This window comes from Chrysemys picta, chromosome 1, assembly GCF_011386835.1.
Source record: "Chrysemys picta bellii isolate R12L10 chromosome 1, ASM1138683v2, whole genome shotgun sequence".
NCBI lineage: Eukaryota > Metazoa > Chordata > Testudines > Emydidae > Chrysemys > Chrysemys picta.
In genome coordinates this window covers 101417184-101434407 of record NC_088791.1, presented here as the reverse complement: position 1 = coordinate 101434407, position 17224 = coordinate 101417184, and the positions used below count along the sequence as shown (strand labels likewise).

General features: G+C 40.6%; 1 protein-coding gene across 6 annotated transcripts in view; it reads right to left on the bottom strand.

Moving 5' to 3' along the window:
- LOC101940050 (uncharacterized) overlaps positions 1–17224 on the bottom strand; it is a 235839-nt gene that overhangs the window by 41817 nt on the left and 176798 nt on the right. For 5 of the 6 annotated variants that reach the window (XM_065565205.1, XM_065565193.1, XM_065565188.1 and 2 more), the window contains 3 exons: positions 13661–13731; positions 3787–3897; positions 4–101 (listed from right to left, as the gene is read on the bottom strand). In XM_065565205.1, coding sequence (XP_065421277.1) covers positions 4–101; positions 3787–3897; positions 13661–13731 — 280 coding nt within the window. The remainder of the gene's footprint in view (positions 1–3; positions 102–3786; positions 3898–13660; positions 13732–17224) is intronic. The other variant, XM_065565200.1, reaches the window with a different exon arrangement.

Here is a 17224-nt window from a genome sequence, read left to right as displayed (position 1 = left end):
TACTCCAGTGCTGTTATTTTCTGTGCCAAGCTAGCCATCACTGCGAAGAGTCGGAGGTCTGTCAGGCCATCTGTTACATAATAGTCAACAATCTCTAAGATCTGGGGAAACAGAGATGGAGAAAGCAAAGATGATGAAGGGTTTAGAAAGAACAGATTGCGGCCTTGCTTACCATAAATAAATAAATAAATAAATAAATAAATAAATAGGATCTGATCGAAGCAGAGACAAGATTTATTAACATAGCCAGCGAAACAAACAAAGCAATTTCAGCAAGAAACCTGACAACAAGCCTGTTAAACTCTACATTGCATTGTAGGTCTGTAGGATCCCCTCAAAACATTATGGACCTGATTCACATAGAGTCACCTGCACATACGTACACCAGAGAGGTATGTGTTTTAAGAGGATTCACTCTAAAACAGTGTATAGAAGACCACACAAAAACCTTCTACCTAATGCACAAACACTCTCTGCCACACAACTGGAAAGTCAGTGTGACTTCCTCTCCCTAACAACAAACTAAAACCAAAAAGTTATGTAAAGCGTATTCATCAAGTAAAATTTTAGAATATTTTTCAGGTATGCCTATGATACCACATGTTTGCAACATGCCCACATTTTAAACAGCAGTAACGGCATCCTCAGCTAAATACTCTCAAAGCAAGTTATTACTGTGTTAACCATCTCTTAGGGCATTGCTGTAACACAAGCATAATAATAGGGAGAACTATTCATGATTTATTTATATTATATTGAAATGGGCTTCCTTTGTCCTCTCTCCCCTCTGCTCATGTTGTCTTCTATTTGCTCCAAAACCCTACTGTTGCAGAACTCCCCATAAATATAAACACAAGCTAGCTGCGTCGACTGTACTGACATCATGGAAGTAGCTACTTTGAAACATTGCAACATAACAAAATTTGCAACCAGACTGTACAGAATTCCCCCCAAAAAATCTATATAAAGAGCCAACTTTTGCCTCTAAAGCCTTGTAGCATGGAGGGGAAAGGACAGTGGAAGTTGAATCAACTCCTGTGTTTGCTCACATCCTAATCAAAATTAGGTTGTAAAGAATAAACAAACCACACCTACTTCTCTGTCCCTCTTTGGATAGTATAGCTTTCACTAAGGACAACAGTCTTATAACACATGTGCCTAGCGAGAACCCACAGGTAATCTTTTGTACAAAGCACCTTAAAGCAATAAGAACTATTATGCTCTCTCCAATTACAAGGCTCCTTTGACTGTTCCGCACTCTGAATGCATAATTTCTATCTAGAAACTTGTGGCTGTGATCTAAATATCTATCACATGAAACTAGGGGAGGAGGGTTGTTGGTGTGTGTATGTGTGTGTTTTCCAATTGTCTTTGTATTTCAGGCACTGAATGCTACCGAAAGACTTATTCCTGGATCCTCCCTTTTTAGCCTTTCACAACAAAACCCACGAATAATAAAGTATTCCTTTAATGTTCCTATTGTGCAAAGCTGGTCTTGTACAAAATGTTGGCACAGTACATATAGTCCTGCTCAGGTACCTGGCTCTTATCTTCTGTCTTAGCTTTGCAAATGATGTTTAATGTTAACAGGGAACAAAATGCATGAACACTGAGGGAGGAAAAAAGGGATGTTTACTGAAGGCACATGCACAAACAACAAAAATTGCTGGGCTAACTTTGCGGTTTAACTTTTCATAAAATAGAAACCACTGACAAAGCAAACATGGTATAATGGAAGTACTTAAAGTCTGTACTCATTTTTATTATTGCTATAAAAGAAGGCCACTCATTAAATAAGGTCTGAGTGTATAGTGTAATGCAGCCTTTTTAGATTTATTTGTGGATCACGCACAATAATGCTGACAGATGGAAAAGATGAGCTTTCTAGATTCAATAAAAGTAAACAATAAATGTAGGCATCACCGAACTGGATTGTCATCATGCAATATGAGTTGTATAATGATGTTAGCATTGGCGTCTGCCATGGGGCCATTGCTTTGGAATACTAAAATGAAGCCATTTGATATGTGTTTGATGTCTGAACAATTCACATCATTTGCCACCATGAACAAATTGCAACTGGACCTGGCTGGGGAGTTCCAAGTTTTAGCTAAAAATGTGTTCAGATCAATCCAAGGCCACTGTAATTTATCTAAATGGCTTTCCTCTTTTTATCATATAAATTCGTCCCCTGCTCTAGTGTTAAAGTCTTATCTAACATTTCGTGCTGAGAATGTAAAGCAGGGAACCAAATACAGTAGTACAAATAACACTTTATTTACAGTTTCATGGCTTTCAGATTTCCTGTCTCCATAATCACTTCCTACTAATTTCCCTCTGTTTTTGTTTGAAGTGGTAGTCTTTTCAAAGAAAGTGTCCAAAGAAACAAAGCCTTTGTAAGGTTCAGATTAAATCATAGAGGATTTTATACTTTTCTTTATTTCTGTGTTTCCTGGTACCGGTTTTCTGTTAACCAAGTTTATGCTCTTTGTCAAATGAGTTTGTATGTTTCAAACAAGATCATGATAGAAAGACTGCAAAAAGGCAAACAACGGAGGGCCTGAGTCTCAACTGGGGTAAGCTGGCACAGCTAAGGACTGGATCACTGAGTCTGCTTTTTGAAGGAAAGCAAAACTGAATGTTTATATGTTGGACATCAACAGACTTTCATACTGTACCATAATTCTTACATAGCATGCTATAAAAATGAACATTTAAGCAAAATTAAAGTAATAAGTTATTTAATATCTGTGCCTTTAAAAAAATACAAAGTAACCAATGGTTGTGCTTGGGGACTAATGTGTATGTTTTGGTCCAAAGTTCAGATAAAGGCCTACATTTTCAACAGTGACTAATGGTTTTGGGTGCCCAGCTAGAAACACCTTAGCTTGGCTCTTTATGAAAACCAGTCCCCTTTATCTAAGTCTCAACATCCAAAAATGTTGTCTCAAATTAGGCACCCCAATCATTAGTCACCGTTGAAAATGTAAGCCACCAATTAAAAAAAACCCCATCTATGCAAGGGCAAAACTTAGCCTCTGAGCAGCTTTCGTGCTTCCTCTTGGCTCTGTTCACACCTGCACAGCCAAAGTTATGTGAATCAATTTGAAAAGGATTACTTCTACATTAAAAAAAAAAAATCAAACTTTCATGGGTGGCTTCCTGCCCACCATTTCTTAACTAGGTCTGGAGCCCACCCCCATCTAACCCTAATGTTTTCTGGCTTACTTGGGCTTTGCAGGTCTTTCATCCCTGCTACTACTGTGGTACAAAACAAGACGGAAAGGACTATCCTATCATCACTTCTTACATGCTCATTCATTCTTGTGCTATGTTGTTGGCCATTAGTGTCCCAGGAAGGAGTTGACTGATTTGTGGTCAGAAACTACGGTGGTAGGCTTCAATGATGATAACATAAGTTTAAACCAAGGGTAGCACAAGATAACCACGGAACATTAAAAAACCCACACATTTTGCGGTAGGTATGCCCTTGTGAGAGCCCATTAGGCCATCAAGTGGGTTAGAGAGGCTCTTAGAATTAAAGGGCATTTTTTGGCCTTCACATCTCTGTGCAGCTTCCCCATCGGTAAAGTGAGTATTATCCAGATTACCTACCTCACACGGATGTTATGAGGCAGAGCTTGTTTTGAGATCCTTGGATGGGATGTGTTATAGATGCATAAAGTTTGCATGAAGAATAGGGATGGTATGCATATCTGACACATTTGCTCCCTACTCCCAGATCATTCAAAGCATAAACAGAGAGACTGTGTTGGATCTGATTACCCTATATACATAAAGTTCTTCAGCATCAGTTAGTGCATCTGAAGGGACAGTTTCTTTCAGAGCCATCAAAACTTGCAGGCAGTTCAAGTATCCATCTCCATCAGTATCCACCTAGAAAAATGTCCACAATGTTAATGGTCAGCATGCTAACCACCCTTTGGGTGGGATTTAAATTTTCTAGAGTTTATTTGCATTTCCCTTCTGAGGGAAGGTCCCTGAAGACTTCTATCTCCCTTTTTCTCTAGCTTTAAAACTTTTCAACTATAAGGTTTTATGTCATGACCATGGTCCTCCTGGTAGAGGAGTAGGAGGGACACTTTTCAGATCCCTCCCAAGCTTCCTTGCCTCCCCACCAGCCACCTCTCACTCAGTCACTTTTCAATAGGTAATATGACTTTTAGCATAATAGCAACTTCGAAAGTGCAAAAATCATATGACTGTAAGTAGCCCCTGAAAGCAAATAAGGTGACCATTGTATTCTAGGACTTGAAGAATGATCGTACTTGCCAATTTTCTGCATTTTTCAATGGACAGAACTGTGTATTTAAGTTTCTGAAGGAGACAATGTGTTGTGCACATGTACCTCGGAAATCTAGGCTGATCCACTCTGGTTTAGTACTAGCCCTAGAACTTGCAGTGAATGGGAGGATTACAGGCTCCTGGGGGCAGTGGAGGAAGAAAGAGAGACGGACAGACAGACAAAGAGATAGATAAACCAGTTTGGTTAAGCAAGAACTGATCTGAGCTTCACCTTTCTACCCCAAACAAACCTTTTTTGAAACTCCAGGAACATTTGTATAAGGGGCTCTGCCTTCTGATCCTCTCATTCAACAGCTCCATCTCTCGCAACCCTCATAGGCTCCCTTCCAACCTGCAACCTCAAACAGGACCCTTGTGCTGCATTCCAGGGCTTCCTCTCCTTGACTCCCTCCTTCTCTCCCCACAACCAGAACAGGCTCCCCTGGCCCTCATCAGGTGCGCCCATCTCTCTCTCTCTCTCTCTCTTCATAGGATCTTTGAAGATCCTTGCTGTATTTGAAAGGTCTAACAGGGAGCCTACTGAACTGCCAGAATGCTGTTGCAGTGAAATGCAGGGCACACTGGGGATTCTCCTACTGGGTACACTCCAAAGTGAACTGTGCATAACTTAGGAAGCCCCAAAGTGGCTTCACACCTCATTGCAAATCTTCAGTGCTTACTAACCTAATAATATGAACTTCACATTTTTGAATACTTAGAGACATTGCATTGCCCTTCAATGAACATGCAAGTTAGCTAAAGTCCCACTGACAGTCAATTGAAGTTAATGGAATATACTCATATGCTTAAAGTGAAGTAAGTCTATCTATTTTGGGGTTTTATACTGCCTATCTCTGTAGTATCTGAATGTCTTCCACCTAAAATCAACAACAAGAGTGATGGTCTTAGGACCTTTCTGAAGTCTGGCACTTCTTAGGGTCATGGGGTAGGTTTTTGTTATTTTGTTTTTTAAGAGTTTATTAATTTCCTTTGGCGGGGGGACTGGAAGGGGTAGAAGGGAGGACCAAGTGTTGTGAATGTCATTCTTATGACAAAAAGAACAGGAGTACTTGTGGCACCTTAGAGACTAACAAATTTATTAGAGCATAAGCTTTCATGGGCTACAGCCTGTAGCCCACGAAAGCTTATGCTCTAATAAATTTGTTAGTCTCTAAGGTGCCACAAGTACTCCTGTACTTTTTGCGGATACAGACTAACACGGCTGCTACTCTGAAACTTATTCTTATGACAAAAGACTGCATGCTTAAGCATTTGCAGGATCTAGGTCTTAATGGCAGGAGAGGTTGCTGGCCTTTTCTGTCACAGAACTAGTGTTTAGAAGTCTCTGAAATCATTTGATGAGGAAGTCTGGAAAAAAATGCATTTGGGGTTTTTTGTTTTTTTGTTTTTTTTTGTGGGGAAAAAAGTGAAAACCTCAAGGGTGAAATACCAAGATATTTCTTGTTTCATGTAATCATCCAAACCTTGATTTCCCTCCCAAGAAATTCACCAGCTGTGCAAATTTTTATCCATAGTTCAATTAGTGCCATAACGTAGCAAGTACACTAAAGAGGGAATGAAGTAATAGCAACCTAAAATGAAAAGAAGGGACATCCTGAAATTTGAGTACGCTACTTCAATCAATTTCATAGCCTAAGTCACTGATTTGTAAGGGTAACAGCTTAGTAAACCCCTTAGAATATGCCTTTGGTCTAGATAAATACTTAAGAATGGAGGACTCCTCAGAAATATGGGACTTAAGAGGTCCATGAATGAAGAAAAATGTGCTCCACAAATCTATAATGAACAAGAACACTGGCAAGCTATGGGATCATTCAAGCTGTGAAGAGATGCAAACATTTAGTTTGTTTCCTAATATTTGGCATCTTAGCCCATGATGCAAAACAAAAACAAAAAGTCTCAAATGTCTAATTTGACATGGCCTAACATGACAAGGGCTGAAAGAAAACCTTACCCCCCGATTGAGCTGTCACTGCCTGCACAGAAAGTGACTGTTCAGTTGAAAACACTTTGCAACCAAATGTAAACTGAACAGTCTTGAAAAGTGGAATTTTCTTTTGTGGTTCAATTCCAAGAAGAGTGAAAGGAGGCAAGAAGAGAGGCAGAAGGGAGGGAGCGGACCATTTTGCACTATCAGCACTCCCTGCTGTCTGCTCCACAGACCATCCTTGGCAGACAGCCCCAAAGGCAGCAGATTGTTGGCCTTCCCAGCTGGGTGAACAGTATTGTGATTGCAATGATGCATATGCACAGGGGAAACATGTTTGGAGGGAGCTGGAGGACAGTGATGGAGTCTCAAAAATGGAGCTTTCCTAAGCCATGGGTCAGAATCTTTAGTTCAAGTTTATCTTAAAGAGTTTGGTAACTTTAGAAACTACTATTTGTGTGTGTGTACACACACACACACAGAATAACTAGCATCAACATATCACAGTACAATTGTTGAATGCACTGGATATAAATTGTGTTCAGTCCTCCCCTGTGATTTTATGCATTCCATGGACTAGCGCCGTACAAGACTATCCATTTCAATTAACACACTTTGCTAATTCTCACACTAGAGAATTGAGAATGTCATAAAATTTCAAGGAATTTTCAAATTCAGCTCAGGGTGAAATTTCTCCTATACAGTTCTACTTGCAACAACGAAAACAATTTGTACAGAAACATAGAGAACGTTTTCATGACGTTTCCCCAATGTGAAATATTTCAGTTTTTGAGTGGAAAACATTTGTAATGGGGAAAATCATGGTTTTCTAACTTCAAACACCTACCTTTCTTTCTGTGGAGAACAGCTTATAACTTGAGATATTAGAAAATATTCAAGCTTTATATGAAAGTAACAAATCATGATTTGACACAGTACCAACAGGTGATTTGACACATTTTTAACTTTTAGAGCATAACTGAACTATTGACCTTTACATCCTCTTCAGCCTGTAGTTTATACTTTAGCTTCAATACTGGAAATTTATAAGCAGTGGAACTGTCACATTACATACACCTGGTTCATTGCTTTCAGCACCTGCCTGCATGGTCGCTACCTTTTTTCTGTGAAAAAAATTACTTTAATGATTGCCTACCAATGAACGGCATAAACTGTTAACAAAAATAAGTATAGTATCACAATGAACAGTATTCCATTACTACCTCAAAAATACTGCATGTTCAGATCTTTATAGCACTGAACAAGTACACATCAACTACTACTGGTAAATGAATTCACCTTTTAGTAAGCGGTACATATGCCATTATAAATGACACATGTGGCACAGTAAAACATAGCAAGGGCTTATGTGGTGCATGGATCTTGTGCTGGCCCCTCTGCTTAGAGGTGAGTTTTATCTTAAATGAGGCGGGTCTTTAAAAATCTCGCTTTGTTCATTGTGCAGTACAGTGGCACAGCAAATGAAGCAGAAAAGCCCTACCTCCCTGAATGCAATCTTGTAAGGTGCACCGTGAATGAGGCAGGATTCAGTTAGGACCCTACTTACATACTGTGCTGCAAAGTGCTCACTTAAAGAGGTAGAGCTCCACCGGGAAAAGGGAACAACCTGGTCAAAATGAGGGGAGAACATTTGAAAACTATACACATGGGCTGAAAGCTGCTCCCAAATAAGTTTTTAACTTGTGTATACAATCCCCGTGCAGCCGGCTGACATGGGTCTCACTGAGGCTGGCAATGCTACAGGGGTCAGAATTTCCTCTACACTATTTCAAGATGTACTGGAATCAGTTTTGGCAATGTATGAGGAACAAAGCTTTTGTCAGACTCAAACATTGTGATATCATCGATAGGCAGTGCATTTGAGCCAGCTTAACTGTAAGTATGACAGTGTGCTGGGAGAACGTCACCACTTGTTACCTACGGGTCAATTCCAAGTACTTGCATTTTGCAACCTATTCGAGGAAGCTGCCTCTTATGGAAAAAAATCTCATGGAACAAGTGTATTGCATGGGAATGGAGGAAAAGGCCAAGCTTGGTATTGCCAACCAAGTTCAAAAATCATGAATAAGGCGCCAAAATCAGGAGATTGGCCAAAAACATATGGTTTCGTTTTTGAAAAAAGATTAAATCCAGGTTTTGGTCTTGTGGAAGCTGTGATTTCCCAAACAAAAAGTGAGAACTGTGTTTTTCTCTGACAGTCTGTTTTCTGAACTCCTCCTGTCTCAGAGAGAGGGAGAGAGATTACAGTGTTGCCAACTCATACATTTCTCATGAGTAATGCAATTTTGGCTTCTGCTGCAGGAGTACTCACGAGATCAGAGGTTTTCAACCAGGGGTACATGTACCCCTGGGGGTACGCAGAGGTCTGCCAGGGGGTACAGCAACTCATCTAGATAGTTGCCTAGTTTTACAACAGGCTACATAAAAAGCACCAGCGAAGTCAGTACAAACTAAAATTTCATACAATGACTTGTTTATACTGCTCTGTGTACTATACACCAAAATGTAAGTACAATATTGATATTCCAATTGATGTATTTTATAGTTATATGGTAAAAATGAGAAAGTGAGCAATGTTTCAGTAATAGTGGCTGTGACACTTTTGTATTTTTCTGTCTGATTTTGTAAGCAAGTGGTTTTTAAGTGAGGTGAAACTTGAGGTACACAAGACACATCAGACTCCTGAAAGGGGTACAGTAATGTGGAAAGGTGAGAGCCACTGCACTAGAAGATCCACCTGCGACATGGGCTCTTTTGTGCTAGGCACTGTCCAAAAACTCTTTACACCAAAGAACTTGCAATCTAGTGTAAAGCACAGGGATGGTTTATGTTGTGGGACTTGGAACTGGAGCATCCATTTGGGAACAATTTTTAATCCCTGATGAGTCACTCTGGAGTCAAACTGGTGACCTACAAATGAAAGGCTCTGTAGCACATTATGAATGCCCTGAGTTAGTCCTCTGCTAAGTGCTAATGTTGCATCTTTAAGAATGAGCCTTGCTTCCTGGAAAGAGAAGTTTATTGAGTCTAATTCTGATGTTTCATGTTTTTGGAGCAGGATCTTCCAATCTCTGCATGCAGGCAAAATCTTCTTCACATTGCTCTCAGTCTCTCAAGCATGTGACAATAAAGGGTCCCACCCTTTTCTTAAAGGGACAATTCTCATTAACCAAAATACAAACCCTAAAAATACAAAACAAATATTTACAAGGCATTCAAATTCATAGCTAACTACGAAGTTTTGCAACAAAAAATCATTCCAGAGATCTTACTCTAATTTTATACATGTATATTTTCACCCCCAGAAGGGTAAATAAAAGGGAGAGAAAGAGGGAAAAGGAGGGAGAAAAGGAAAGGGAAGGAGAGAAAAGGAGGAAGGGGAAGCCTTGGTGCCACCCCTCCTTACAGACTGGCAGCAATGGATGCAGCTGGGGAAGTGGGGGGCCCTTGTATCCGTTCCCCCATCCCAACTGGTACCACCAGAGGCAGACGAGGGAAAAATCTAGTGGAAGACAGATCCTCCAGGCAACAGGCACACATCTGTGTGCAGTAGCAGCAAGGGCATGGTCATGCATGTACACCATTCGGGGGAAACCTGACTGGACTTCTTTTTAAATGATACCTGTTTAGTTCATATACCCTCTTGTAACTTGTCCTTTAACCATACTGTTTATTTCTTGTCTTCCTGCTTCCTTAGGGGCATGGATGCCTTTCTGACTCTATCATGGTAGCCTTCATGCTGAGTCTAAGGATTTACATTTCTCCATTTGCCTTTTTGATAAGCTTCCTCCTCATTTTAAATCCCCTTTTCTAATGTTTAGTGCCACTGTGCTAGTTTTTGGTATGATCCCCCTACCCTCCTCTGAGAATGTTGAACATAATTACATTTGGACACTATTCTTTAGTGGCTCATTTATACTTATGCTGTTCCTTACATGGTGAACTAGAGAATTTCTGTGTCCATATTTAAAATCCTCCTTCCACTACGCCTTCAGCCAAACTCTTCAATAGCTTGAGCACAACTTTGTAATTTGAAGATGCGTAAAATTGCTCATCTTTTTTTTGCATTTGACTATGGATTATTTCTGCCAAGGTTTTTCTTATGGTGGGCTGGAATGGTACAGAGAAGGACCTGTTTTTGCTATTCACAGTGGGGGATTTAATTGAAGGTGGTGTGTTGCTTGAGAAAATTATATATTAAATACCCAGAATCAAAGGCACTGGGTGCATAACACAGTAAAATAAATACAGGACTTTGGCTCGTTTATTCCGACAACTGATTTCACAGACCGGGAACACTCAGGATTCACTGCTTGCCCTTATTTTGTGTGTCACTGATTTGGCTAGGATCTAAACACAGAGCTTCACAGTTACTGAACCACTGGCCCAGACTCAGCCAAGGATTGGAACACAAAGCAGGACTGAACAAACCAGTAGGCAGACTACAAAGGAAAAGCAATTGTTCTGCTTAGCAGCAGCACTGTTTCTGCTATGCTTAGCATCAGAACAAGTTAATTTGGGAGCACAATCTTCTTAAAGGAAATGTTGCTCAGCACAGCATCCTAAGAGTTCATGTGGTGAGATGCCCTTTTCACTAAGTACAAATTGGGAATTCTACTTGAAATTTATTTTTATGCTATTAAAATCTATATTTCCAAATCTCTTGCTGGCATCTTGCTGAAAACTGACATGTCTGACTGTTATAATTGGTTCAATCACATCCTGGGTTAATATTAGCTTAATAAGCTGAGGAAGAATTTTACTGTTTAAAGATGAAATTTCCCTTGAAGTATCAAACTCTTTTCCTTCCAGTGCCCTTGGTAAAAGATGCTGCTCTCAACTGCCCCTTCAATACAGGTAACAATATATAATTGTTAATAAAAGTATTGCTTAAAAATAAAGGGCCAGATCCTCAGCTGGTGTAGGATGACAAAGCTCTGTTGAAGTCAATACAGCTACACAGATATACAGTGGCTGAAGATCTGGCCAAACATTTATAAATGGCGTATTGAAATATGATAATAACTAAGCAGGAAGACTTTCAGAACTCATAGGGCTGCAGCTTTGTTGTGGCCACTTTGAATCACAGCAGCAGTGCAAAGCAGCCCTAAAGTTGGATTAACTGGCCATGGGAGGATCACCTCAATGTAGGGGTCTCCTCCCCTGGCACAGAGCCAACATAATGGTTCATATGCCCCAACTCTCCCTGCAGCCAATGTAGGGGACAAGAGTACGAGAAAACGGGTATGGCCAGGGCTTCCCTGTGTCTCAACAATCCTCAGTTGCCTTAACAGCTCTTTGGGACAATTGGTAGTCCAAATAAACTAGATCAACCTTTAGGCTGCTCTAACTTATGCCAGGGGACCAGCGTGGTGCATAGCTGGTCTAGGATAAAGGTTCCACAAGGGTGGCTTAAAGCCACCTTTATATGCAATGCCGACTTCCACTGTGCACTTCTCAGCGTCTCTCTCCATGGTGAGTAATTCCTGAGCTGGATGAAATGGTATTTTGACGTTACATATTTTTTGGTGAACGCTTGCAAAATTTCAAACAAACAAACAAACACGAGCAGCTCGCACAGGGCTTGGCTCACTCTCTCACCTGCACACAGAGCAGCAATCTGGGTGAACTTCTCCAGAGAACACATGTCGGGGGGCCTTTATGCCTCTTTACTCCCCTGTGTAGCTGTAGAGGGCTAGTTACACTCTTGCCCTCAGTCCTTATTCACTGACATAGTGGGCCGAGTAAAAGTTGAATAAAGACTCAGAATTTGGCCCTAGAACATTTGAGGGCAGAGAGGGTATTGTGCAGTATAGTGAAGGTGACCCTTCAGCATTCTCAGTTCCAAAGGGGACTGAAATGCTTATGGATTTGAAAGGGACAGTATTACAACGTGGACAGTAATGCTGAGCACCTTATGTTAAACACTGAATGCAAGAACAAACGCAGAGCCAGATTCTACCATACTGACTCACGTTGTACAGTTCCTTAACTCCACTCATTTTCTTCAATGAGGATACTCGCAGAAAAAGGGACAACTCCGCATGCAAAGGGTGTCAATATCAGGGCCTAAATGAATGACTGTCCAGCATAGTGGTCTCTTTACCCCCATCTACCTAGATCTACTTAAAATATTAAGGCAAAACCCTGCGGTGAAGATCAAACGATTTTCGCCCTTAGTGAGAAAAGTAAAAGCAATATCACAGGCTCCAACACTTGGATTCTGCTTCTATTACACTCTCTTATTTGGTATAAAGGTAGCTACCCGACCTTGACCTCAGACTGACACTAAAGTCTGTAAGGCAAGATGGCTAAAGAACTAAAGCAGACACAGTCATTAAGCTCAGGCAATAACATAAATATGATATTTTGAAGAATGTATTTCATTGCTCTGTTTATATAGATTCTCTGCATTTACAACTGGTAACTGGGCATTCAGCATATGCCAAACGGACAGTGAAGCGAGTGAGTGAGAGGATAGAAAGAAATATGAGGTCTCAGATAATATTAATGTCATTAATGAAGATGGTAAAGGTGTATATGTCTACCTGCAAATGATGTATCATCAGATAATGGTGAAAAGCACAATGAAGTTATACAATTTTAAAATGAAAATATCAACCGGGAGACAAAACACAAACATTTTGTTTTAGTCCTAGCTCTCTGAGTAGAGCAGTAAAAGGGTTATCGTGCACTGTCATATCAAATGCAGTGGAATAAGCATAAGAGCCATCATTCTCCAATCACAAATGAATTCAAATAGGGGGAGCCATGCAAAAAAAAAAAAAAAAAAGGAGTTGTTAAAGCATAAAACTACTGTATGTCTCCTGATAGCTGGACTCAAGAAGCCTGGTTAAATACTGACTTTCTTTCACAGTCAATCAGATAATAAGACCCCTTTAGAAGCACAGAATAGTTAAATTCATCACCATAATTTAATTGTAGAAGGTTATTAAAGAGCACTTCGACTCCCCTCCTGCTTCGGCGCTGCTTTTGTGTATTAAACTCAGACTAATCAAATTGCAGATTCCAAGAGTACTGTATTAGTCATCCCCATCCCTTTTAATTTGTTTAATGGCCTCCCTTCTTTGTGTGTGTGTGTGTGTGTGCGCGTGTGTGTGTGTGTGTATGTGTGTTCGTTCTGACTGGCTGTGCAGCACCAAGGCTCACGACATGTAAATAAAGAACGGACAGGGAAACAGTTCGCCAAAGAGAATAAAGCGTGCCTCCATTCTAAAGTTACATTTGATGTCAGAGTAATTCATGGGACGTGTACTGCAAGCAATGGTGCTTATTATTTCTGCTTAACTGTCTACTGACACAGGAGGAGAGGGGTATTAAAAAAAAGGAAGAAAGAAAAGAAAAGAAGTCTGAATTTACACTTACCGCTTCAAAAGCCATTTTGTACTTAGCCAACTTCTCCTGGCTGAAGATGCAGTATTTTGCCAAAAAGTCGACTGAAAAAGAGGACAAAAAAAAAAAAGATAAAATAGGACCATAAAAGAACTCTTCCCTCCTCTTTTTTTCTTTTAGCTTTTTAAAAAAAATTAACATAACTAACACTATTTTTTAAAGGCACAATAATGCTACCTCCTATAAAACCACAGAACCATCTTCCTGGTAGAAATTTCAATTTCAGATGTACTTTTTTATTTTTTTGGAAAAGTCTTTTCACCTGGCCCAGGGCACAAAGTCAGAGTCAGCTCTGAATAGGAGATGTTTAACATGTATAACACATAGGCGCTCCATCCTGGGGAAGCTGCAGTCTGGGAGCGTGTCGAGGTTTTGTTGTTGTTTGTTTTTAACTGGCCCAGAAAGACTATTTTCAGACTTTAGGTCTATAAAATAGGGTCCAACACTTTTCCCAAAATCTAACAAATACCAACACGCCATTTTGTTTCATTTTATTGTCCAAAAAAGAAATAGAAATAGGACAAAGATATCAACACTCCCTCTTTTATGTCTGGGACAGAAATGGATATAGCTCATGCTATTGCCCATCTGGCTGAAATCAGGAAGGAAATATTACACCATGACCAAATCTATCCTCACTTGGAATTTTTCCTCAGCTTGATTTTGTTGTTGCCGGTGTCCTGTCCTATCATTTCTGGAAGGCAAGAAGGGGGAGGTATTGGGTTGTATGAAGGTGGCCTCATTTCCTCACACTAAACAGAAGCAGGAGACACTGTTCAAAGTAAGATGAGAAAATTTGGAGGGAAATCTTCTGTGACACTAAAAGTGCAGATCTGAGGTCTGAAGTGGTGGAACCAATGAGTCCCATATAGAGTAAAGTGTAAGTAACTACTGCAGTCAGACTCCTCAAATCAGTTATTCTTTCTTTCCTTCCTTAAGTCTCTAGATCAGTGGTTCTCAACCTGTTAATCATTGTGAGTTACATATGCGGACCACAATGTGTTACCTGAGTCACAGGTTGAGAACCACAGCATCACCCACACCCCGCTATACCCAGTGTCCCCCAGCCCAGAGACCCCTCCACAGAGTGGAGCCAGGAGCGGAGCCCCGGTGGCGGGGCTGGGCAGCAGGGACCCCGTACCCTGTTGTGCGGGGCCGAGCGGCAGCTCCAACCCAACCCCACTGCCAACCCCGACCCCTGCTCTGTAGAGACAGGTGGCAGCGCCAACCCCAGACCCTGCTGTGTGGGGGCAGCCAAACCCTGAAGCCAGACCCCATTGTGCGGGGCCAGACAGCAGTCCTGACCCAACCCCACTGCCAACCCTGACCCCTGCTGTGCAGGGTTGGTCGGCAGCCCCGACCCTGACCCTGGACCCTGCTGCTGGGGGACAGGTGGCAGCCCAACCCTGGATCCTGAATGCCGGCCCCAACCCCAGACCCACCATGTGGCAGCCTCAGCCCTGGATCCTGCCGCCCTTTAGCACACAGCTGGGCCACAGCTGTGTGCTAATTGGGCCACATGCAGCCCGCGGGTTGAGAACCACTGCTCTAGATCACTGTTTCCATAACTGTATAATATTTTTGTTCTTCGAATGAACCAGTTAGATACTATTTTTAGTTCAAGAAAAGTGCTGGCAACTGAGGCCCTGCAGGGGAAAAGGGCTGGATCTCAGCTCCTGTGATATCTTTTTCATTTAGAGTAACAACAGGCAAGCAGGGCTCTTTAGCTTGTGAAAGGGGCCAAGGAATCCAAGAAGAACTTTTGAAATGTGAACAATTTTTTAAAAAATCAGAGCAAAAGAGAAGTAGCTAAGTGGTGCATTGGCTGTTAAAGAAACAACCCTGAAACCTACCCATCTACTGCTCTTTTAAGAAAGAATACACCGTGTAAGAAACGTTACTATTTGCATGTAAGTGTCATTGCTCATTTGGGTCTGTGTCCCAGATGAAACTACAGGAAAAATAAGAGTATCTCAGTGTCATAATCACTCATTCTCCACACACCAGATGAATAAAATCTCCATAAGATAAGCAAAAGCCTCATTGATTTCTACAACAAAACAACAAAGGAGATTTCTGTGAAAATAAAGATATAATCATAATTTGACAGTTGCAGTTAAATTCATTGTTGTGGCATGTGTATCTGCATTCCAAACAAAACTACAGTACCTAAAGACACAACGAGAAAACTATGTTTTAAAAACATGTAGTGTTTGCTTATTATGTATCTATCCTGTAGGCAGCTGCTTTGTATCTAAGAAAGATTCCAGTCAGAGAGAATCAACTTTTCTAGTGACATACTCCGCTTCTAAAAAAGAAGTGCATCACCACAAAAAATTAGTATTTCTCCAAGATCTAACTACCTATACTTTCAGGGTGGGATTTTCATACGTGCTCAGCATTGGCCTACCTCTGTCCATAATGTCAATCTGAGGGCTCTAGAACATCCTACCCTCTGTTAAATAGAATTTGTATGACTATCTGTATTGGCGCCATCTGGTGATTCCCAAAAATATAACATCAGCCTTTTTATACAAGAAATTTATCAAGTTTACTGTTAAGAGTCTGATTGAATTGGCCCTGTCAACACAGGTTCTCCACTTGCGAAGTAACTCCCTGCTCTCCATGTGTCAGTATATAATGCCGGCATCTGTAACTTTCACTCTATGCATCCGAAGAAGTGAGGTTTTTACCCACGAAAGCTTATGCCCAAATAAATCTGTTAGTCTTTAAGGTGCCACCAGACTCCTTGTTGTTTTTGTAGATACAGACTAACACGGCTACCCCCTGATACTTGTTAAGAGTCTTGAAATTTTCTCTTATCAAGTATTTCAGAATATTGCTATTTAACTTCAAGCCACATTATTCAAATATTAGCTTAATAAATGTTTCTAAATTCACTCTCCAGGGAATAATACATCACTGACTGAAGCAGGTTTTAGGAGAACTTATTTAATTAGATTCAAAGTTTTTAAGACTGGAAGGGTCTGTCAGTTCACATAGGCTGACCTCCTGCACAGTAAAGGCCATAGAATTTAATAAAGCTATTCCTATATTGATCCCAATAACTTGTGTTTGGCTAAAGCATATTTTCTAGAAAGGCATCGAATCTTGGTCTGAAGACTTCAAGAGATGGAGAATCCAACACTTTCCATAGTAGTTTGTTCCAATAGTTAATCCCCCTAATTGTTAAAAACAAAATTGTTAATCCCCCTTATTTGTAATTGGAATTTTTCTGGCTTTAGCTTCCACTCATTGGTTCTTGTTATGTCTTTCTTTGCTAGATACCAGCATCTTCTCCCTGTGAGGTACTTATATACTGTAATCAAGTCACCTCTCAATTATATATATTTTTTATAAACTAAGTAGATTGAGCTCTAAGTCTCTCACCATAAAGCATTTCCTTCATCCCCAGAATAATTTTTGTAGCTCATTTCTACACCCTCTTAAATTTTTCAACACTCTCTTAAAAATGTAGACACCAGACTGGACCTACTATTCCAATATTGGTCTCACCAATGCTGTATGCAGAGGTAA